Source organism: Numida meleagris, chromosome 1, assembly GCF_002078875.1.
Source record: "Numida meleagris isolate 19003 breed g44 Domestic line chromosome 1, NumMel1.0, whole genome shotgun sequence".
NCBI lineage: Eukaryota > Metazoa > Chordata > Aves > Galliformes > Numididae > Numida > Numida meleagris.
The window spans coordinates 118,235,569-118,259,978 of NC_034409.1; the positions used below are offsets into that span (position 1 = coordinate 118,235,569).

The window sequence follows — 24,410 nt, forward strand, 5'->3', positions numbered from 1 at the left end:
TATCTGCCCAGGGATGTGGTGGAGTCACCATCCCTGGAGGTGTTCAAGAACCATGTACATGTGGCACTGAGGGACACAGTGGGCGTGGTGGGGATGGGTTGGTGGTTGAACTGGGTGATCTCAGTCTCTTACAACCTTAACGATTCTATAGTGCTATGATAAAATGTTGCCTAGCAATACAAGAACAAGAGGATTTTATGTTCAGTTAACTTTGGTATTTTTATTTGATTTACATCCATTTAAAGCTTTCCTTAGGGTAAATTTTTAAGAGAAACTCAATTCCCATCCTGCAAAGTTGGATTCGGAATATCATATACAAATGTGCTTGGTAGAAAGTTAAAAATTCATAAATCTTACACTTTTAATGGATGTTGTCAGTCCTGACATCTTCCATTTCATTTCATTATCATGATCAAATTTTATGCAGGATTTCTAGTAACTTCTTGATTCCAGGAATTTTTGTGCTTCAGTGGTTTGTTTTTGATTAAAGATGTGTGCTTATGTTTTGGAGAATGATAATACTGAGATCTTGGAAAATGTCTGACAATTTGAAGCTCTTTCTTCCATCAGCAAGCTGTGATCCGATTTCCCCTCTCCCCCTTATTATTTACTTTTTATGAATTTTCAACAGAGAAATAGTAAAATTATAACTTTACTGTTTCTGTTTTGCTGAGTGTATTGTCAGTTTTCTTTTATAAATATTTCCAGGTAGAAGAGTACAGAGAGGCTTTGGAAGGAATACTTATTAGAGAGAAGAATGGAATAGTTCTAATGCCTGAACTGTACGCAGTCCCTTCAGAAAAGGTATTGTGAAAACGCAGCATCCACTTGAGTATGTGAAGTGCAGATATCAAGATCAGTGTACCATTTTCCTGTAGCTCATAAGTCTAAACCAGTAATAAAAAACAATCCACGGCACATTATATTAAATACTGATAAATCTCTCGTGGTTCCCACTGAGAAATGGTAAGCTTTAGGCTTCCAAATGATCAAATCCTGGAAATAGGAATCTAAGAGTCTATGGAAGTTCTAGAGCATGTTTAAAACTTGTAAGTCCTTATAATGAGATGTATTTAAGAAGTGCTGCTGATGATTTAGGAACTGAATCTCAAAGAAGAAATAAAGCATAGACTGTTCTGCCTGTTTATTCTACCGGTGGTTTGTGCTCGGACTTTTTCAGAACTTGTATGGAAACAAGTTTCCAGTGAATCAGCATTTATGTTAGATTTTTAGTGTGGTTTTTGTCTGTTGGTTTTCTGTTTGTTTGTTTTTCCCATCTTTGATGTCACTGTTTTACCTGGTTCTCTCATTATGACAGACAAATTCAGATAAAATTACATCCCCTTCCATGCTTCTTGCTTTTGTATCTCTTCCTGCCAGTTTCTCCTACTCCTGACTTCTCAGTGTAACAGTACAGAGCCTTTTTGTGAATTCTGATATGATTGTGATCTGAAGAATACGCCAAATTAATGGTGTAATTTTTACCTGCCATTTATAGATTTTAAAATGGCTCTGATAAAGATGTTATCTAGGAGGTTTTATGCTCTTCCCTCAGTAGATTTGGATACTGCAAGATCAACTCAGGGGTTTTCTTTTTCTGTTTGCCAAAATGAATGACTCTACTCTTCATTTTTCCATAGTCCATTCTTGCTAACAAAAGAAGGTGGAATAGGCTTCATTTTTGGAAAGCATTTCCAAGTGCACCTTCAGGAAGCTAGGTAGACAGCAGTGAAGTTCAAGAGTCATCTTGCAAGGAGCTGGAAAGCTGACACAATTCCCTACAAGCTGCCCAGAGGGAAGGCAGCAAAGGGATGATGAAAAGAAAGGGGAGGTCCTGACACCAAAGCTATAGTTGTGTGCAGAGTCCTTATTCAACCTCCAGCTTCAAAAATTTGGGTGGCATAAGAAAAGGAAGCATAGTTTTTGTCCCAGGTAGTGTGCAGCCTCAATAGTAAAATCAAGAGATGTCAACAATAGTGGGTTAGAACGAGTAGATGATAGACCATATTTTTACAAATACTTCTGTGTTATTGGTTGTTCTTCAGAACTTTAAGATAACTTTCTTGTTTGTGCTTTTGTTGTCAGGTTGATGAGGAGTATGAAAATCCTCACTCAGTGGATCGTGTCCCAATGGGAAAGCTGCCTCATCTTTGGGGCCAGTCGTTGTACATCCTTAGCTGCTTATTAGCAGAGGTAATTATTTCTTGTATAGTAGGTGAGTTTGTATTTCATTTTTTTTTGAGTTGGTTTAGCCTTCAAGTACAATTTGATTGTCAGGTAGGGATCGGTGTGTTTTCCAATGGAAGCTGTGGAGGGATGACTCTGAGCTTTCAGAAGCTTATTTGTGTATCGTGTATTATGGATAACATACCATCTGTATATTATATTACTCTAAATTGTCTGTTTTTCGTAAAGGTCAGTAAGTTGCCAGATGGACTATCTATAATATTATGCTAGAGAAATACAAAGTCCAGTCTGACTTGACTGTTCCAGAGCTAGGATTCTGCAATTTCAGCTCCACTGGGTATCACTTTATTTTGCAGCGTAAGATGCCTACAGAATTGTCCAGTATTAGCCATGGACTTGGTAAAGGAACAACTGAGTATCCCTGAGGAACTACAGAAAAATTGCTGGCCTGGTGACATTGCTTCACTTGCTGCAACTCTAAAATAGAAAATATGGATATGCAGATTGTGTCAGTCATAACCATTTTCTCATTGTTCCAGAAAGTATTATAGCCACTGTTTTTATTGAATATACTACTTAGTGGGTGGGATGGAGAAACCAGACTTTAATCTGGCGTTCCTGATAAAATGTGAAAATTGATTAAGATATCTTCTAGACGTCATCAAAAGCCTTTTACTTAATTTTTGTTTGTTTCCTTTCTGTTTTATTTCTTTTGTATTTTCTTCTAGGGATTCTTGGCTGCGGGTGAAATTGATCCCTTAAACAGAAGATTTTCCACTGGATTTAAACCTGATGTTGTGGTACAAGGTTAGGGATTTTGTTTTTCTTAACATTCTGAGTAAAACTGGATTATGTGAAGGTGAAGTCCTTATTCAAAGGAATGAAGAAGGTCGTGTTTTCAAAGGATACTGATCTTTGCATGGCACATAGATGCTTTGATGATACTGTGAGAATGAGAAGGTGGTTGTTTGTCAAGCTGCTTTTCTTCTAGGACAAAAGATCAGCTTTAACAAGCCTTTTAAGAAAATACTTGTTATGATTTCAAGACTGCTCAGAGACTGGAAAGTGGCAGACTTAATCTTTTATTGAAAAGGGAAGTCATGGTGGATACTAGCAGAAAGAGGAGGGCTGAGAGGAGACCATTCAGTTCAGTTAGGTTTTTGTGCAGCCCCTTTTCAGAGGACCCAGGAAAGCAAGGGGTGGGGCAGATCTCTCTATTCACAGAGGTGAGGAGTGAGCTAGAGAGCAGAGGGCAGCCAGACTTACAGCTGTCTTTTGGCTGCTTCAGGGTGTGTCTGCTTCTTTCATCACTACAGGAGCAGCCAAAACTGCATACTTAGGTTGAGGGCAAACACCAACTGAGAGCATAAAAGCTTTCCTAGGGCCTGTGTCATTCTGGAAAAGTAATCGGCTCATTTAGCAGGAGCAGCCTTCATCAGTGGCGTAGCAAGCCAAGCAAAAGCTTGTTTATCCCCTGTTGGTGTCTCATAGTGGTGACATTTTGTTACTCTAAAATGCTTAATTTCCCTTAGATACATAAATGCACGTTTACTTTTAGCATTCTTTGACAGCTATTTATAATGCAGAGAGTACTGAATTATTAGTCCCAAACTAATAAGCCAGTTAACGATGGGCAAAACCTCATATAGGACAAGGTGTAAAATCAGGCCTTGGATTGTAAATTCCTCCAATTTGGGGACTTTTTTTTTTCCTACCTCTTCCATTTTTTGACCTCTGGAATATTTATTGTCGTACGCATAATGTACTTGTTCACCATTGACCTAGCTGTGTTGATTTGGTATGCTGTATTAAAACAAAGATTTTCAAGTAGGGTTTCCCCCCGCTTTGTGGGGGCAAAGGCCCATCTCCTGAATGAGAATGCACAATCCAAACTACATGAGATTGGAAGGAAATGATAAAGCCCCGGGTAACATGGTCTAACCTCGGAGCTAGCGCTGCTTTGAGTAGGAGGTTGGACTAGAGAGACCTTGTAAGGTCCCTTTCAACTTGAGCTACCAGATGATCCAGAATGGGAAAGAATGACAAGCTGTACGGAGAATTAGAGAGCCAAAAGCTCTCTGACATCCTGTTAGATCTCATGAAATCATAAATTAAGAAAGAAGTTTGTGCATTTGTAGACAACTACACAATAGCTGGGAGGTGACAGTAAAGGCAGTCAGTTATAAAGAAGAACTTTGTCTCTTACTAGTGTTTTTGTTTTCTGTTATGCAGTAACTGTTCTGGCAGAAAATAATCAAATTAAGAATCTATTGCAAAACCATGGAATCAATGTTCAGAGCATTGCTGATATCTATCCACTCAGAGTGCAGCCAGCACGCATCCTAAGTAATCTCTACACAATGCTGGGTAGGTATTTAAATATCTCTATTGCCATACTGGGTATTTTTATGTTTCTTACACACTGCCTCGATGTCTTTGATTTAAGAACAAACAAACCAAAAAGAAATAAAATCCCAAATCTGTGTAAAGAAGGCTAACAAAATTAGAACTTCTGTCTTAAGTAAGGAACTCTAGTAGGGAAAAAAACTGCCTCACTGGAAACAGTGGCCAAAATATAAGCTTTCCTATGCCCCGTTGTGATGGAATTGGGCAAGAACTTACTTCTTGTTCTTCAGGAGCTACTTCCAAAGAGAAAAAACAACTTTCAAAAAGAAGCCTGGAAAAATGTAGAAAACACGATGTTTCTCCTTTCAGAAGTCAGAATACTTATATCTTAAGTCTGGAGACTAAGGACTCTCTGGAAGCTTTCTTCTTCAAACTAGGGAAGCCATGCTACTATTGGAGCATCTTTGGGCTGTCAGTTTCTTGCTAAGGTTTCTTCCAACCCTGAGCTGAATGGAGCTGATGGAAGCTCTCTGCTAATCAAGAAGCCTTTAAGGCTTTTATAGCCCCAGGACTTTATTTAAAGTTCCAGTTCCTCAGCAACAGCCCTAGAGGCATGTGGTTTCTCTGAGCCTGCCAATTTAATCAAATAAATGCACAAAAACTCAAACTTGTTTTAGTTAAGTTGAAAATCCAATAAACCTTCAGCCACCACTGGCTCTTCTGGTAATACTTGTTGGAATTAAAGGGGTCTTGGTGAAAATTTGTTGCCTATATTCCTAATTGAGCTTACTTTTACAACTTCAAGCAGTCCAAAAATTCATGACTCAAACCTGTCACTGTTAATAGCAAGTAAAATTGAGATGAAGTGGATCACCATTGGTAGATTCCTTTGCAGTCTGGACAAGGAAAGCTAGCTGTATCATGCTTCCCCGTCAGTCCTGAGCATGTTTCTATGGTTATGTACTTTATGGATAGCATGGAAGAAGAATATGAGACGGTTCACATTTTTGTTTTTCATTGTTATGTGCTTGTTGTTGGTTTTTTGTTTTTTTTTTTTTTTAAACAGAAAGTTTTTTGGATGATTTGAGACATCCAAAGTAGAGGGTCCTTCAAATAAGTGTTAGAAATTGTGCCCTGTATGTGAAGAAGGGAACTTGCGTATGCTATTTTCAGAAAAGAATTTGTCTTCTTATTACAAAGAACTTCTAATAAATGTAACATTTACAGGGCTTTGCTGATGCTTGCAGTTATTTTGCAGTAGTTTGAAATAGCTTTCTTTCACTAGTTGGGGCACGTAGGATGACTTGACACAAAGATGTACTGTTTTCAGCAGTGACGACTTTGGTAATGTTCACAGGGATTCCTTTTCAGGCACTTAGTTGCTGGGCTCATGTTCCTTCTCAGATAGATTCAAGTCAGCTCCTGGATGCTGGAGAAAAGGCTGCAGTGCAGAACACTAGCTAATAAGCCCCAGTAAAAAAGTGGGGCTTATTAGCCCCATGAAAGAATCAAAATTTGTCTTTGTATTGAGATCTTCTTTAGCCTTTCACAGTCAAGAATTTTAAGGTTCTATAACGAAAGCTCTGCAGTTTATTTTACTTGTTGATGACCTGTTTTTTGAGAAGACATATTTCTTGTCATTTTTGGTGGTGAAGCTTTGGGTGCTGAGCAATGAATCTGATTAGAAGACTTAATTCTGTGGTCAGTGAAGCCAAACTTTTAATTTTTAATCAGGCCTTTGAAGTACCCTGGCTACTGTATTGATGGTTGCTACAAAATACACCACTCTAGCATCTCACTCTTATCTGTCTTTTGCCTTGCTGAAGCAAATGAAGTAGGTCTCCATGTCTAACTAAGATGGTTGTTGCGGAAAACAGAGAGGAAGTGTTAGATGACGTTTTCTTCCTCTTGTCAGGTCGGAATGAGAACATGAAATTAAGTGGACGGCCTCACCGACACATTGGAGTGCTGGGTACCTCCAAGCTGTACGTGATAAGAAACCAAATATTTGCTTTTACCCCTCAGGTGAGCATCTAAATCTGGCAGGGAAATCCCTGTGTACTTAATGGCTAATCATTAGGGAAGCACTTTGCTTTCATCTGCTATCATTCCACTTTAGATAGAGCAGGGCTGATAAAGCAGATGTACTTTGCTTTGTGTTTTTTTTTAAGAGCTTTGGATGATCGGAGTATTAGGACTACTGATAAATCTTTCTTCCAGTCATACAGCTTCTTCTAGCTTCTTTGGCTTTTGGCTCAGATTTGTTACTGATCCCTGCCTGAACCAACATTCTAATGAAATAGTTCAAAAATAGGTCACTTAACATTTTCTTTGTACTAATTTCTTAGATGGAAAATGTACTTTCGCATAAGTATGCCAAGTACTGTAATCCCCACGACGCTAAGACGTAATCTTTCCATTGTTAAAAGGGTCACTGATGCTGAGAAAAGGTCGTTCTATCTTTGGTTTCTGCTTAGTGTGTTTTTCATTGTTGCTAGAAGTTTGGATCCTCCCAGAATTAATGGCTCTTTTCATACATGTAATGAAATACTGCACGCTTCTTGTAGCCTTATTGTAGTAGTTGTTACTATAAGGCCAGTGGATCATCTTCTTCAACCACGTGCAACTGACACAGGATAAAGAATGCTCACGCCCTGCTAAACTCATGTTCCATTAATGTAGTCTTCAAATTCCAGTGAAAGAGATTCAGTGGATTCCGTAGACATGGCTTCTGCAGTGCTGCATAATGTCCAAATTTAATCATATTTACTGCAAGTAATGTTCCTTCTTGTTCTTCCTTCAGTCAATTGATTGCAGCAGGCTTTATAAGATATTTTATATGTAGGAAGATTGGCTATTGTGTTGTGTTGTTCCACTACACCGGTATCCACTTTTGCAAATTAGGGAAAAATTCCTCAGAGTTATTTAAAAAACAAAACCAAACAAACATATCTTCATTCACATCTTTTTATATATAATATATATATTCCAAAATAGCATTTATCTTTGAATCAGGAACGTGCTTATTTCATATTTGACTAAAACTTCTGTAAAGTTTTCTGTTGTACTTTTCAGTCAGACATTCCATCCTCCCCCTTTTTCTCTTTCTGATGGAGAGGAATTTATGTTTAATTTCACTTTCCTGAGGTTAGTAATTAACTCGTATCTGTTGAAGTTGGGTAATGTCCACAGATTCTGTGGTTTTGTAATTTGTAATTCATCCAATTCTCTAATGAAAACATGAGTTAGGAACGGGGCAGAGGCTGCTGTCATTTAGATACCTTCTCAGCATGAGAAAATGGTTAATAACTACTATTTGAGAGCAGTTTTTGAAAGTAGTTCAGCCTTTTAAGATGCTTTTCTTCAGCTCACTAGTGTGAAAATCTTTGCAGAAGTCAAGATATGTCTGCTACTTCCTTGTGTGTGCTATCTAGTTGCTCTGAAAGAATGAAGTTAGACTGGTTTGCTGAGATTGGTTTTGATCTGAATCTTGCTTTATCATTCGCAGTCCTCTTGGCAATGGGCTTGTCTGGTCTACATTGTCCTGGCCTTCCTTTCTAAACACAGGCAGTATATTTGCTTCTCTCTGGATTTCTAGACTTGTTCTCTCTGAGTTCTCAAACCTAACTACTAGTGGTTCAGAAATTATTTTGGCTGCTTCCTTAACTTGTTTTAATTAGTTGCTTTATACTTTACCAGCTTGAATTTACATGATATTTAACATTTTCTTCCCAACCTCAGGCTGAACTCCTATCACTGTTTTAAAGTAGTATTACAGATCATAATTTACTACTTTTCATCTGTCGGTAAAGGGGCGCACTGAGTGATTCAGCTTATCTGTGTCCTCTCTTCCTATCCTCTTCCTCTCCTCATTGAAAGATCTACAGGTTCTGTGTTTTCCTGTTTTCTCTGATGCATTTACAGAGTGTTTTCTCCTTGTCCATTATGTGTCTTACCAATCAATGTATATTTTACATTCCAGCCTTTTCCCTCTTCCACCCTTCACTAGTGCTTGTGTGCTTTTAACATTTGTTGTGGCTGATTTGGCATACTTTTCATTGTTTTGCCAACTTTTTAAAATTTCCATTTCTAATGACACAGTTGGAAGTCACTTGTTGTGGCTCTTGGCCTTCCTTTGTAATGAGAACGCCACCTTTTACCATTGTACATTAAATGTACCTTTTTTCCACAGCATCTGTCAGATGTTCCTTTTCTGCTTGTCTTTGAGACTGTTTCTAAGAGACATACAGTTACTAGTTCCTGGTCCTTAGCATGCACTAAAGCCTTTTTATTGTTTGTATTGCTGCTCTTGGTTTTTTTCTTCAACATTTCAGCCACTTCATTATTCCAGATAATAGACTACTGTAATTCATCACTGGGAAAATCCTCCCTCATTAGGGTTACCATCTACTTTCTGTTTGTACGGCTTACTTTTTTCACTGTAAGCCTATAAATGTAAGAAAATACACTTTCTGCAGACACGTGAATCTATTTTTTCCCAGTGACGTGCCTTGTTAGGTTAATTCACATAGTCTGTGCTGTGGTAAAGAATAGTTAATTTGGCTTTTGTGAATAATTCAGGAGAGGTCTTGGAAAAAATTATGGAGAGCACTGACAACCACTTACATGCTGTATTTCTCTGTTCTCTAGTTTACTGACCAGCATCACTTCTATCTGGCTCTAGACAATCAGATGATTGTGGAGATGCTGAAGATAGAGCTGGCTTACCTCACTTCTTGTTGGAGGATGACAGGGAGACCAACTCTGACGTTTCCCATCACCCACACAATGCTTGGTAAAGTTGATTTTCTCTATTTCGAGCACAGAAGATTGTTGTGGGGGAGTAGGATGTGGGTAAGTTTAAGAGGAGTCAGATGGTGTGACTGTTTCAACGTCTGAGTTTTAACATCAGAAGTACAGTTTAACTTTCTCAAGTCTGCTGAACTTTGATGACAAGGTAATACTTCATATGGTTTTACGTCTCCTTAATATCCCTGCATCTTCTTATAATCTCCATACTGTTTCTGTCCAAATAAATTTGACAGAAGTCCTGTTGGAACTTGTCATGAGTGGAAGGTCTTGGAGTTGATTTGATTTTTTTTCTGAGGTTTTAAAATAAACTGGTATTGATAATGCTTGCAGGTTCTGTTTTAAATTTGGTGTTTGATGAGATTATTTAAGAACGTGTTGGTAAGATTCAAACTCTTCCATTGTTCTTTTTCAGTTGATGATGGTACGGACATTCATCCAGCAGTTCTTGCCACCATACGAAAATTAGAGGATGGTTATTTTGGTGGTGCAAGGTAATGTCACAACCCTTAAATGGTTCTCTCTATGATCTTTTTAATTAAATCATACACAAGTCTCACATTTTAACTTGTGATAGTGCATAGATCTTGTGCTGGAGCTCTTCAGAGAGAGCTGTTTCAGCTTTAATTGTTATGTGGCAGTCAGATGATAGCCAGACCTCAGATGCAATGGGAAGGATCAGTCTCACAAGAGATGTAACACCTCTGACTGCCATTAATAGATGATGAAAAGGCAAAGACATTTAATGTCATTTTTTTTTGCCTCAGTTTTCAATATTAATTGAAGGCCTTGGGTTGCCCTGCCCTGCAATTTGGAGGACTGTGACTGGCGGAGCAGAGACTTTCTGTTTGTTGACACCAAAGTTTAAGGAACTAAGTGTATGAGTTGAGTGTTTAATAGTCAACTGGGCCTGATGGAATTAATGTCAGTATTGAGGGAGTTAGCGGATGTTATAGCGGGACCCCTCTCAATTCTCTACCGAAGTTCATGGGAGTCTGGGGTGGTCCCTGCTGACTGGAAAGTGGCCAATGTTATTTAAATTTATAAGATAGAAGACCATGGAAATTTTAGACCTGTTAGTTTAACTTCAGTACCTGGGAAAATTATGAAGAAGATTAGCCTGGATGCCACTGAAAGGCAATTAAAGTGTAGCAACAGCCATCAGACCCAGCTATCATTGATTCAGGAGGGAAAGTCCTGTATCACTAATTTGTTATCCTTCTGTGGTAAGATGATGTGCTTAGTGGATGAAGGGAAGGCAGTGGGTATCATTTTTTTGGATTTTAGCGAGGCATCTAATACTGTCCCTCTCAGTATCCTTCTGGACAGATTGTCTAACTGTGAGATGAACAGGTTTGCATTGTGCTGGGTGATAAAGTGGCTGAACAGCAGAGCTCAAAAGGCTGTAGAGAGTAGGGCTACATGTGGATGGTGGCCAGTCTCTAACAGTGTTCCCCAGGGCTCAAGTCTATGGCCAGTCCTGTCAGTGTTTTTATTGGTGATCTGCATGCAGGAGTTGGATGCATCCTTAGCAAGTTTGCTGGTAGTACATAACTGGGAGGTTCTCTTGACTCTCTGGAGGCATCTAGATGGTCCGATCAATGCTCTGATCTATCTAGACTCTCTGTGAGGCGTTTAGATAGATTAGAGCGTTGGATGATCAGCAGCAGCTTGAAATTTAATGTGAAAAAAAAATGCTAGATTCTGCTGTTGAGACAGAGTAATGCCGGATAATTACAGACTGGGAGCTGAGTGTCTGGGGAACATTCCTGCAAAGAGGAATCTGAGGGTGCTGTGAGTGTTACCATAATGCAGTTAGTAGATAGAGCAGTACTCAGCAGGATCTGCCACTATTATTTTGCATTTATTTTTCTCCACATTCGTTATTTACATCTTCATAGTTACTAAAGGTAGATTTGACTTCTGGGTCTCATAGATTTTGGAGCTGTTGAAAGCTCAGTGAGCATAGCCAGTATCAAAATGGTGTATGTTAGCTCCCTCCCTCTGGCATGCTTTCCTGTTTGCAGGGTGAAGATAGGCAAGCTGTCAGAATTTCTTACCACATCTTTTCATACGCATCTGAGCTTCCTGGATCCAGACTGTGATATAAAACTGTTTGATGACTCTCATGAAGGCTGTTGTAGCCCTGACAGTGAATATGGAGGTTATCCAGCAGATTTCTGTGAAAAAGGTAGTAGTTTTTTCACTTTATTTTTTTTTCTCTGTCATATTCTGTCAGTAGAATCTGGGGTTACCCACAGTTCAGAATCTAATGTATGCACAGTTGATAGTTATTCAGGTTTCTCATACATCAGCCTGAGGATGGTACGTGCATGATTTAGTTTGGAGGAGTTTGTGTGAATTCTTCTTACGTTCTTGGTGTGGCATTGACCAATAACTGCTGTGGTAAAGCTGAGTCTGAGAACCAGAAGGTCGGGGGGTGTGGAAGATGCTAGTGGGAGTAGAATGTAAGGAGTCATAGACGAGTCTGTGCTCAAGAGCTGATCTTTGGACTACCAAAAAGAGAAAAATTCTTTTATCTCTTTCAAAGGGAAAAACAATTTCTAAACTTAACTGTTTAAAAACTATCAAAAATTGTTTAAATTTTTCTTTCCAGTTTGTTCATCTTAAAAGTCTCTTGCTTATTCTTACATTTTTGTGTGCTCTTTTCTGTAAACAAGAATAGAGTGATATGTGTGAAAAAAGAAAGCACTGGTATTTTATAGGTTTTCCTACATTTAATACTCATTTTCTTTTACATATGTCTCACTAGAAAGCCAGGATGAGTTGGATCAGTATATAAATGATATCCTGCAGAGTACAGCACTGAAGTCAAATCTGCCTCCAACTTCAAAGACCGCTCATCAACCACTTGTGTTCAGTGCGAACCATTCCACACAAGAGATACTGTCAATAATGGCCAAGGCAAAGGGTTTGGAGATTCCCGGTATTTCTCTCTATTATTTGTTGTGGGTGCTAAGAGGAATAAATTCAATTATTTTCAAATTCTATTATTTGAAGAATGTTAGTACCACAAACGTGCTGTGGCTGTCAAGAAATAAGAATGAATCTGAAGTTGTTGCTGTAGTTCCCACAGTATCCCATGTCATAGTGTATGTATAAACAACCTGCAGTGAATCAAAGTTAATGATATAGAAACTAGTCAATCGGGTAGAATTTTAGAACATGAGTCAGTTAATTGGTTTGGTTTTTTTTGGTCCTTGTACAAAAGCAGACAAATATTGTACTTTCTTAATCTAATGAAGTTGTGGTGAAATGAAGTATTTCAATGGCATAAAACATCAGTGGATAGATGTACACTCTAATCTATAAGAGTAAATGGAGTTGAGAGGAAAGGCAGTATTCCTAATAATGCTACTTTACTGATAGACTGATTCAAGGACTTTCACCCAAATAATGCTTTGACTGAATTTGTAAGCAGATTCCAAAATCTACAGTGTTTTACATGTAGGTCTGTAGTATCCAGTATCCTGGTTAAGAGGAGGCTTCCCTTAACTCTACTGGATATTAATAAATCTTCAAACTGTAGTCTTTTCTCCTGTCTTTCATGTGCAGCAGAATCATCTGATCTGTTGTTAAAATTGACATATGAAAATAACAGAGTGTGACCCTGCATTCACATTTATCATTATGGCATTTTTTCAGTTAGACCATTTTCTCTATATGCTAAACACGTTTTAGCATGTTTACTGCAAAAACATTTAAAATGCTTGTCAAGGTCAGGTCATTCATATGTAGGGCACGTGAGGCATGGACTGCCATAAGAGGTATCTGTTCAGCGTGTCATGCCTCAGCCTTTGATGTGCCAATTTCAAGAGCTGTAGGTGTAAGTCTGCAGGAAGAAAAAACTCAAAGTGTGAGCCTGTCTCTTGAGTTCCACGCACAACATCTTGAAAGTGTTGCCTAAGTTAACTTGACTCTTAGAGGTATTTCTGTTGTTTTTACTTGGTACGATTGCTTCTTGCAGGTTTTTTTGCTTTTCTGCGTTACTGCAACAGGCATTTCTTAAATGTTGTTGTTGGCTTTGATTTCCAGCTGTTTCTATGTCTCTTCCAACTAAAGTTCTGAACACACACCGGAAGTCTTTGAATCTTGTTGATGTTCCCCTGTCCCTTGAGACAAAGGTAAACTGTGGGATTTTTTTTATGCTGTTTGTGTTTTTAGGACTCAATATTTTGGCTTTCTCTCTGATTTCCAGCCAAACCGTATGCTAGTTATCATTTTGTTACCCTGACAGCAAAGCCATCTGCCTGGGGCAGTGGATAGGGGTTGTTCTTGCTATTTTTTGCTCAGAGGATTTTTTGTTCAACAGATATCAAATTGATTTTTTTTTTTTACTGAAGTGCGCAAAACAATATAATAGGTGCTTATCTTTAATGGCCAAGGGCTACATCATCGTCTTTGGTCTTAACGCACAAAGGGAAAGATAGGATGTTCATGGCCTTTAAAACTATTGTCCGACAATCGATACTTATATTAATTTCTGTCCAGGAGAGTAGCATATGAAAGGACAGATATCCTACAGCACCAGCTAAATCCCATTATAAAGCACAAAGGGCAAGACTGGGCTGGGTATTCTGTGTGAGAATGTGTGAGACCGGTTGCTGAGAGCGGTGACATGAGGTGGTATGCAGCCTGCTAGAAGATTCTGTTCTATAGGCTTTGTCCATGGAAGTGGTATTTCAGGACCATACAAATTGCTTGTTAAATAAAACTTGTGCTCATCTAAGTACTCACTGCAGCGTTGCATCATCTGACTAGTTAACATGCTAGTTCCGAAGCATGGGAAAATTTGTGATGGCAACATCTGCATAACTAAAACATCACGTGTACAGATCAGAGAAAGAACTTTAAAAAAGCTCTAAATGTTTTCAACAAAAATGTGGTATCTTTCTGCTTTATTTCATTGCCAACAGCAGCATATGACAAGAAAGGTATACAAATAATTTTGTTTACTTCTATGACCATTTCTCTTTTTTGTCCAAAAAATAGCTCTCCTGGTCGACTGAGCCAAATCTAGAGACAAAAAGTTCATTCTAGGTGTTGTGTTTCTGGGGATCAGACTCCTTTTCATGTCTGCAGTAGTCTAAGAAGAACTATGTGATATCTCTGTATTTCAGGCACAGAGTTGTGTTGCATGTCTGTTGTGTTCTTTAGTGGGAAGCTACAAATTTAATCTGCTACTTTTGTCAAAGTCTGTTATTGATTTTCATCCCTCTTTGTTATCAGGACCATGAAAAGGTTTTGAACTTAGCTAAAGATGCTCATGGTGATTTGGATTGCAGGAAGCTTGTTGAGCAGCTGAAGGAATGCCCAGCGCTCCATGATCAAGCAGATATCTTATATATCTTGCATATACTAAAGTGAGTTATCTGAGTATAGACTTCGGTTTCTTTAAGTTTGGTCACAGCTATTTGATTATTGTTGTGCAAAAGGCTGTCACTGTTCAGGATTGTGTTTTCAGGGGAGAGGTTAAAATGTTTTGTGCATTAACAGAAACATTTTCAGTTAGCTTGACTACATAAATGATTTGCATTCAAAATACATCTGTGCAATTTTCAAAGTTGATAGGCACGCAATTTTGCCGAAGTGGGGGGATACTTAATTTTGTCATTTTCTAACTAAAGCACAGATGCAGTTTTAATGAGCACTCACTGTTTTTTCCTCTAATCCTTCCATGCTTAAGTGCATCGTTGACTAAAACTTGGTGTTCTTCAGAATGTTTCTGGAAACAACCCAAGCTGCTGGGGTTAGTAAAAAAACTGTTTGTTAAATAGATTTGAGCAAAATTCAAACACAGATCAACAGAATCGTCTTCTAGAGTGTGCTCACTGGTATTTTTTCCTTATACTGTTGGAATCTGGTGAAAAGTTGGTTTAGGTTGCAAAGACGTGCATTTATTGATCACAGATGGTCTTCCTTAATGCTACAGAGATTGTATTATTGTTTATCTTAGTCTTTCCCCTGTGAGGGCCTCTTCTTTGACCTTTTTTGTTTTCCTAAGCAAAATATTTAGTAGACTCTTAAAAAGTAAAGGAGATTCTAAAAAATTACCTTTTTTTTGTTGTTTTATTTGGTTTAGTTGACTGCATGTAACCCCCTTAGTTTACTTGCTGGAACTATTTCACCACTGGAGTCCCTGTTGGGCTCTGGTGAACTCTGTCCCTCTAACAGGAGCTGGAAGATCATCGTGTGGTGCTTCAAGGCATTGTCAATGAGAAGCACCTTTTTTGCCATAGTACGGTGAATTTCAGAACTGGAAGAGGAGTGGAAAACTCCTCTGATTCATCGGTAACGACACAAGCATTGTGGAGGTCTAGTTAGTAGCTAAGAGTGAGGCAGGGTGAAAAATTCATAGAGTTCCCTGAAGTGTCTGGAAAAAAATGGGTAGTCTTTATCAGTACTGAAAAAAGTGCTGAATTTCACTCTTAAAGAGCAACGTATGGAGCATTCTTCCTTTCTTCCAGCCTCCTTCCTAGTGCTCAACTTAAAACCAAATGGGAAATCCCCTGGATGGTTGCTTTGTAGTCATAGGCTTATGGCCAAGTGAGTGCTCAGGTTAATATGAAAGTTGCTGTTACCAAGAGGTTTTTGCCCACGTGTAGCTGATCTCTGGTGAAGGGCCCCCATGTCCCACACACTTCACCCAAATGACTGTCACACAGATGAGCAATTCAGTCAAAATCCGGTTGCTCATTGTGTGCTAAGACTAAGCAATGTAGTGTTTTGAGTTTCCTGCTTTCTCTTTTTGTCTCTTCCTAAAAGACCCCTTAGAAATCTACTGGTTTGGTCTAATGGAAATGGTCTTCTGTTTTCCCGCAGAGGCCCCGATTGGGATACACAGCTGAACGGACAATATGGAGTCACAGTTCATTGTCTGCTCAATGAGCTCTACAGAAAGGCAGGCCTCAATCAAGAGTGGGGCTTAATCCGCTATATTTCGGGTATACTTAAAAAGAGAGTGGAAGTCTTGGCAGAGGTATGAAATAGAAATAGTGTTGGTTCAGATTCCTGCCTAAAAACAGAACTACCAGTGTGAGGCTGAAGTGCCAGTTAGGCTTGTGCTTGCCCTCTTCTGGTCTTACTTCACAACAAACTAGTGCAGCATTTGTCAGTAAACATTGTTTGCTTTTCTGATCTGAAATCTTATTACAGCCTCTTTCATCTGTACTGAGAAGTGTGCTAAGGTTGGAGTGGAATTAGAGTGTCAATCTGTAAGTGATTGTGAAGGCTTCATTTAATCTGTGTTGATCCAAGCAGCTTAATTATGTTCATTGAAAGCTGTAGTGGTCATTGGTAATTGCTTATTGCTAGTGTGTTAACGTGAACACTTGGAGCACCAGTATGTCGTAGTGCTAGAGATTATGCAAAAACATGATGCAGTGATTCCTGTCCCATTAGGCAAGCAGTCAGTAGTGTGAGTGGCTGTGGATGTACAGAGGCATTAGGATATCTGGCAGTACTTAAGGTTATAAAGAAAGATCCATTGTAAGGGTATGGATTTCATTTGGAACATTACAAAACCATTTAAGTTTTGATAAGTTTTAAGGATTTTTTAAAGTACTTAACCCTGCATATTTCCAAAGAACTCTTTCTCTAACTTCTGGCCATTTTCAAAGCTTTGATAGTCATACTTAGAATGACCTGTTTTACTGACAGTCATATTTGCAGGGAGCAATTTACAATAGTCACTCTGCGTGATATCTCATTAAGTACCTTTTCCATCCTCAAGACATTATGGAAAAGCAGTACATGCTCACAAAAACCCGTGTACATTAAATTGCAAAGATATTGACTAAGAAATGGAGAGGATGAGAGTAGAGATGATATGTAGTTTTGTTGCACATTAAAGGAAGGAAAACAGACTCAGAGAAAAATATGAAGAACATTGCTCAGTGAGGTCTTTGATTCAGGATGCTGAATCAGGTAAATTTGGTGTACTGATGGACAGTCGGCTGAATATGAGCCAGCAGTGTGCCCAGGTGGCCAAGAAGGCCAGTGGCATCCTGGCCTGTATCAGGAATGGTCTGGTGAGCAGGACTAGGGAAGTCATCCTGCCCCTGTACTTGGCATTGGTGAGGCCTCACCTCAAGTACTGTGTTCAGTTTTGGGCACCTCAGTACAGAAAGGACATTGAGGTGCTGGAGCAGGTCCAAAGAAGGGCAACAAGGCTGGTGAAGGGCTTGGAGAATATGCCCTATTATTTTTTTTTCACTAATAATGCTAGGCTTTCCATTAATTTTTTTTTGTCTTAAATGAATTATTTATCTTATGATAAAGTCCTTTATTGATCTGCTAGTCCCACTGGAGAACATAATAATTCTGCTGCTGATTTCGGTGTGAGGAAGCAGGCTTTCAGCCTAGGCAGACTGTCGTAGCCCTGTTAACCTCAGGAGATATTTGGCAACTGGTTAACAGCATTCTGCTGGATCTGCATATCTAGTAATTAATAGAAACGCACATAGAAATTGATTTTAAAAAAAAAATTCATTTTCTGGAATTAAAAGCCATGTCACTTTTGCACGTCTCAGAAAAATGTCTCATGCTTTCTGTTGTGTTACAATAGGCATGCACAGACCTCCTGTCACACCACAAGCAGCTTACAGTGGGGCTGCCACCAGAACCCCGCGAGAAAATCATTACCACGTAAGTTGGCGCTTCGTCTCAGTTGTAGAAGCAGACTGCCTTTCAGCTTCCTGCTGGTACCATTCTGCTGCTCTCACTTTGCTTTATTTTTCAACTTCAGAAGGAATTGCAGCCACCAAGGCGGAAAAGCCTGCGGTGCAAAGATGTTTCTGGGTGACATGGTTCTACTGCATGTTCAAGAAATTGACAGCAAGTGCTGGAGTTACTGCTAACTGTAGTTTGCCTTCTTACAGCCCTCTGCCACCTGAGGAGCTCACAGAGCTTATTTATGAAGCCAGTGGTGAAGACATCAGTATTGCTGTCCTGACACAGGTAGAGCATGTGAAAAAATGGTTCTTTAAGCCGTGTCCAGTGTAATGCCAGTGTTCTTTTGTGACTGGGAAAGCTAGGATGACCCACGCTGAATGGGAGCTCTTCTGAATTTGTCCTTACAGGAAATAATTATGTACCTGGCAATGTATGTCCGATCGCAGCCTAGTCTTTTCATGGAGATGCTCAGGCTCCGCATTGGTCTGATAATTCAGGTGATGGCCACTGAGCTGGCTCGGAGTCTGAAATGCTCAGGTAAGAACAGTTTTATTGTGGGAGGTACTTGTGGCTTTGTTTCTGCTTCAGCTCAGTCACTGATTTTTTCATTTGTGTTAAATTATTTTGTAAACTTCTTCATTTCGCCTATACGGTTAAAAACTTTGGAAATAATTTCCCTGTTTGGCTTAATGAAAGATTCCTGCCTCCCTGCCCTCTGTCAGTCTGAAGTAGATATTAAGTACTTAAGCCCCCTGACTTTCAGTGCTTGAGGTGCAGATCGTGAAATTGCATGTGTGTATTTAGGGACTAATTTCAATGAGAATCATAGAATCATAGAATCATCATAGAATTAGCTAGGTTGGAAAAGACCTACAAGATCATCTACTCCAACCATCCACCTGCCACCAATAACCCCACTAAACCATGTCTCTCAACACTATATCTAAATATTTCTTGAACACCTCCAGGGATGGTGACTCAACCACTTCCCTGGGCAGCCCATTCCAGTGCCTGACCACTCTTTCAGAAAAGTAGAATTTCCTAATGTCCAGCCTAAATCTCCCCTGGCGCAACTTGAGGCCATTCCCTCTCGTCCTGTCACTAGTTACAAGAGAGAAGAGGCTGACCCCCAGCTCACTACAACCTCCCTTCAGGTAGTTATAGAAAGCGATAAGGTCCCCTCTGAGCCTCAAGAATTGGACACTAGGTATCTTTTGAATATTTGAGCCTTGATTATTCATCATTCTTCTTCAACATAACTTCTGTCCTGTAGGTCAACCTTCTGCCTTGGAATGTATACGATTGAAAAATATTTGCTATTTAGATTTCAGCCAGTGATATGTTATCTTTACTTATACCGGGGGGTCAGTAAAAATACATACCTTATAAGACCCCCAAATGTTGCCTGTACACTGCAAAAAAAGCAAAATTAAGTAACTAACAAGTTGTACAGGATGGAAATACTTTACATAGAGAGAAATCATGACTGAAGAGATATCTGAAAAGCCATTGAAAAATTTTCCACATCAGAGGAATTCACATTGGTCAGAGTTCAAGAAGAAATAGTCATCAGAAGTGATCAAGTTAACGTGATGAATGTATAGTCTCAAATGCTGATACTTAGGAGCGTGATCTGGACCATATGTTTGTGGCTCAGCTCATTGTTTTTCCTAATGTACTAGCACAACCCAAGGGGGAAAACTCAATGGAAGCTTATTTTAGAGAGGCCTCACTTTGGGCACTGCTGCTGTCTTTGACCAAATTCAGTGGCTGCCTACCTCTGGGGAAGTGTTTGTCCTTTAGAAGTTAGTGAATGGAGCCAAGTAGTTTTCTGGGATAATTCTCTTTCTCCACGAGGAACATGTAGACAGCCCTGTTTCCCCCAGAGCTGAAGCTGAGTACCAGAAGCTGCTACATTCACAGTTCAAAGCCTCTTTTTCCTGTGGTCTCTTTTGTTATTTCTGTGTACACCATCCTCAGCTTCACTGTTGCCTTTTCTGTGTTCTGTGGGAAACTTGTCTGTGCACTCCTGTGCTCATGTGTACATATGTGATTTTCTCACACTTCGAAGCATCATCCTTTAATTAGATAAAACACAAGTCTTCCATTTGCATGCAGTTCTTTATGGAATAACTCTAGCTCTGTAATTTAGATCTGAGTGTGATCTGCTTTTGGGAGATGGCTGTAGTGCCTTTTCAAGTGATCTGCTCTGTGAAGGAGCACCTGCTTTCTCGTCATCAGCTGCAGTGAGATTTCACACAAGCTGCGATGGGCTGCTCAGTAATGCAAACAGCATCATCTCCATTCAGTGTTGTTTAGTCTTGAAATGTATTTTCTTTGAAATGACTCTGTGTATTAATTTTTTTCGAAGGGGAGCGTTATCTACAAAAGTAAATGTGATGGAATTTCATTCAGTCAGCAGTTCAGTTAGGAAAGCCATCTGTAAAGCATCCTATAGTTGTGTTGGATTTTTATTTTTTTGTGTGGCTTTGTTTTGTTTTTGTGTTGTTGTTGGTTTTTTTAATTTTATTTTATTTTTAATTATTGAAACTAGGTGAAGAAGCTTCAGAGAGTTTGATGAACCTAAGCCCTTTTGATATGAAAAATCTCCTACACCATATTCTCAGTGGAAAAGAGTTTGGTGTGGAAAGAAGCCGTAAGTTATCCATTTGGGTATATGTTAAATGGGAACTGTAAATAGAGAGCTGGATTGTCTTGTAAGTAGGAACCTACCGTCTGTGGATGTAAAAGAGAAGTATAAGCAATGTACTGAGCAGATATATTGCATACATCTGCTGGGGGATTAAAGACCGCATATGATAGAAACTGTCCTACATTGGAATAAGGTTGTATCTTGGCAAACTTTTAAAATAAAGAAATGTAATGTGACCAGAATGAAGACCATGAAAAGGACATGTCCATTCTGCCTCCCAGGTGTGTGTCTGTGATCCCCAATATTCCCAACAGACACTTGAGCTGTGTCTAAATCCTCACATACTTAGTGCAACTCCAATGTCTTCTGAAGCTATGATTGTTCCATGTCTTAGAAGGTCAAGCCCTAACATTCAAATGTGGCTCTCTACCTCTGAATTGATGCAATCAGGTTTGAATTATTGGTGTAATTTAAAAGAATGCTGTTAGAAAGAGCACTGAACGCTTGTGAAAGGATATGCTTTTATCTGTAACTTCTAGATACAATTTTGTCTCTTTTCCTACCAGTACAATTTTTTAAAATGTCCATTTGCTTCTTTTAGTGCGACCTATGGATTCCTCTTCATCTAGCCCTGCAATTTCTATTCATGAAATGGGCCATTCTGGAGCAACAAAAACAGAAAGAAGTGGTATTACTAAATTGAAGAGCGAGATGAAGCAGGTGAGGGTTTTCTGCCAGTGCTCATCAGAAAATGCAGCTGTTCTGGAATGGTGTTTTCTCAGAGTTTTGTGTTCCTTGCAGAAAGTCATTTTTAATGCCAAATAAATACATTCTTGGTACATCACAGAAATTTCCAGTCACCCTTTGGTTTAAAGCTAATAGAAGGCAAGAAGGAGATGCTTCTCCAAAAATGTAGCCCCTTCTTTATTCTTGTTTCATGTACTGAATATTGGAACTTGAGCAAAGTCTAGTGCATTCATGGCATCGACTTTAAAACAGTTTTTTATCATCTTTAGCTAAAGAAAACTCACGTGCACAAAGATTTCACATAGGTGGTTTTCACTCCTGTACTCTGCACAAGTTTTTAATGTGGTCTGTGTGCCTTCTGGGAAAGGTACGCTTGGAAAAGAAATCTTGGTGGGCTTTTTTCCTGTTTTGTTTCTTCAAGAATGGAGAAATGTAGTTCATATTCTAGCAGTAATCCAAGTTCAGTATTCTCAATTACACAGCAACTGAGCATAGCGAGAGAAATGACAGAAGACACAAAGTATTCTGCATGAGTGTGACTGATGGTTTAATTGCGGCTGATTTTCATTTCTATTTTCTTTGTGTGTGTTTCTATTAGTGATTTTCTTTTGCTCTGGGTAAATAGGAAGGTGGTGATCAGGTAAAAGACATTTATGGGAATTAAGTGTTTTATATTAGAAACGTTTCAAAAACACTTTCTCTGCCGAGAGCTTAACAAGCGAGTGCATTTACTCTGAGGCCTCTGAGGCATTTCTGTAAGTTTCTAGGAAGGTACGTGGTGTTCTCCTTTGAATATATGAAACAAATATGCTGAGTGAGCTTTTGGAGAGAAGGGGCGTTTCTGTATGATCTTGACACGGAGCGTCTTATGCTGATGTAAAGATCAGTTGATAATTCTTTTTGTGATACAGTCAGTCAATCAGGGAAGGCAAGGTGCGAGTGAAATGTGTGTTTTGTGCCTTTCAAGATCTGGTCACTGTGTTTGAGCCACTCTGGTGCCTTAGTGTTACTGTGGCCAAGCCTGCCTTGTCCCCTTCGGTGGTGCAGCAGTGCCTGTGAAGCTGCTGCAGGGTGCTCTGGGTGACCTTGGTAGCTCCATTTGGGCACGGTTGATGGTCCAGCAGCCTACCGGCGACCTCCAACCTCAGCACCTTTCCCAGAAGGAACAGGGACTGGGCACTAGGCAGCAGCATTAAATCTTAAATACAGCTGTGCACCTGAGCTGAAACCTTGTGAAGTTTTTCAAGGTTGAAATGGTACCTCCTTGCATTGCTTTTGCATTGGATGGATACGTTTTTTTTGCACAGCAGAAGAGTTGACTGTTCTTGTTTTTATTTCCCCTTACCCCGGTCCATGCTTGCTTCTTCTCACCACATCTCACTGCACTCTCTAAATAATTTGCTAAATAGGAGCTTAATGTCATAGTGGTTGGAGGGAGGACAACCAGCTTTGTGTCAGGAGGAACATTTTGAGCACCTGCACCAGACAGAGCTCATGTGTTGAGCATCTGCAGCTCTCTCATTTACTGCAGATGCTGCTGGAGCCTGTAAATCCAGCCTTTGCCTATGTCTGAGCACATAACCAGAGGCTGTCTTGGCTTTCCTCTGAGTACCTGAGCTTATTCCATGCTCCTCGCCTTTGCACAGATGGGTTACGTAACCTTGTTTATATCCTCTTGTGTCGTGACTGTCTGTCTGACCTGTTGGTGTCTGTTTTTGTTTTGTAGTTCTTTCATGAGGGCCACTCCATGTCCAGCAGCATGTTCGCTTCCAGGGTAAAACAACGTCTGCAGTTCCGTACCTGCTCTTCACCCTGTGTGTGTCTGTGTATGTCTGTGTGCACGTGTGCAAGGACCTTAGCTCTAAATACCTCCTGCTGCTTCTCATCTGTGAAAGCTTCTTTCGAACCCTCTTTGTTTAGCTCATCTTCTGTTCTCATTAGTAATCTTTGAATAGCTCAGTCTCACATTTAGATCCACTTAGCGCTTCCTAGTAGTAAACAGCTGTGGCAGATAAAACACTGTCACAGATTTAGCTACCTGATTATGTATTACAGGTGTCATCAGTAGCATTTATGCTGGCAGTCTCTGGATGATGATGACCAGCACAGTTTCAGAGTGCTGAGGCAGGGATTTTTATAGGCGCATGCATCTCCTCAGGCAGTCATTTTCTTTTGAGGCAGAAAATTGTAGCTCTTAAGCTCTTGCTGTTAAGAAGGAATATAATTGTTTAAATATTTTACCAGTAGAAACCTCAGCAATTTAAATTCTCGGATTCCACATCTGTCACCAGGAGACATAAGGCTTGCAGCTACGTGTGCACTTTGAACTGGTGGTTGTCATGAATGCATCTCTGCACCTGCAGACTCCCCTTGGTGGCACAGCCCTCAGGTGCCCTAAATACATAATTGCAGAGCACTCCTGAGCACATTGGTGCAGCCTCTCTCTTCCCACATAGCAGTGCAGAAAGAGAAGGTTCGGCTGCGTTTGATAAAAATGAAGAAGTTTTGAATAAGATCTCTGCCTGAGTAGTCAAATTAATTCTGTTTGTGGACAGATTTCTGCTTTGCCACTGACCCTTCCGTGTCCCCTGGCACTGCAAAATGGAATGGAGGAGATTCTGATTATCTCAGTGTGAAATAGAGAGGAATAGAGGGCATCAAGGGAACACCACCTACATCTCTCTGACACCACTAGAAGTGAAAATGGATTTTGTTTTCACTTAGTGATCTTTTTGTGGAGCTTGGCTCTGTGGAGTCACTGAGCATATCCCTTGCAAACATGCAGTTTTTGGTCTTATTTCCCACTTTCCCCAGTACTCTGCTCAGGCAGTTCTGTACTCAGAAAGGATGGGATTTGAGAAGGGACCATCAGTGAAGTCTTTCCTGGGCTGAAAGTAATGGATGTGCAAAAAGGTACGAGGGAGGCAACGGAATAGCAGAGTGCCTGGGAGAGTGAAGATGGGCAGCCTGCCCG

At 39.7% G+C, this 24,410-nt stretch overlaps 1 protein-coding gene across 4 annotated transcripts in view; it reads left to right on the forward strand.

Moving 5' to 3' along the window:
* PHKA2 (phosphorylase kinase regulatory subunit alpha 2) overlaps positions 1-24,410 on the forward strand; it is a 39,059-nt gene that overhangs the window by 9,973 nt on the left and 4,676 nt on the right. For 3 of the 4 annotated variants that reach the window (XM_021409303.1, XM_021409277.1, XM_021409293.1), the window contains 18 exons: positions 709-804; positions 2,086-2,193; positions 2,916-2,994; positions 4,420-4,554; positions 6,449-6,558; positions 9,184-9,328; positions 9,758-9,836; positions 11,370-11,533; positions 12,116-12,289; positions 13,399-13,487; positions 14,593-14,726; positions 16,186-16,342; positions 17,930-18,009; positions 18,243-18,321; positions 18,444-18,573; positions 20,591-20,692; positions 21,291-21,409; positions 23,163-23,210. In XM_021409303.1, the coding sequence (XP_021264978.1) occupies positions 709-804; positions 2,086-2,193; positions 2,916-2,994; positions 4,420-4,554; positions 6,449-6,558; positions 9,184-9,328; positions 9,758-9,836; positions 11,370-11,533; positions 12,116-12,289; positions 13,399-13,487; positions 14,593-14,726; positions 16,186-16,342; positions 17,930-18,009; positions 18,243-18,321; positions 18,444-18,573; positions 20,591-20,692; positions 21,291-21,409; positions 23,163-23,210 (2,028 nt within the window). The remainder of the gene's footprint in view (positions 1-708; positions 805-2,085; positions 2,194-2,915; positions 2,995-4,419; positions 4,555-6,448; positions 6,559-9,183; positions 9,329-9,757; positions 9,837-11,369; positions 11,534-12,115; positions 12,290-13,398; positions 13,488-14,592; positions 14,727-16,185; positions 16,343-17,929; positions 18,010-18,242; positions 18,322-18,443; positions 18,574-20,590; positions 20,693-21,290; positions 21,410-23,162; positions 23,211-24,410) is intronic. The other variant, XM_021409286.1, reaches the window with a different exon arrangement.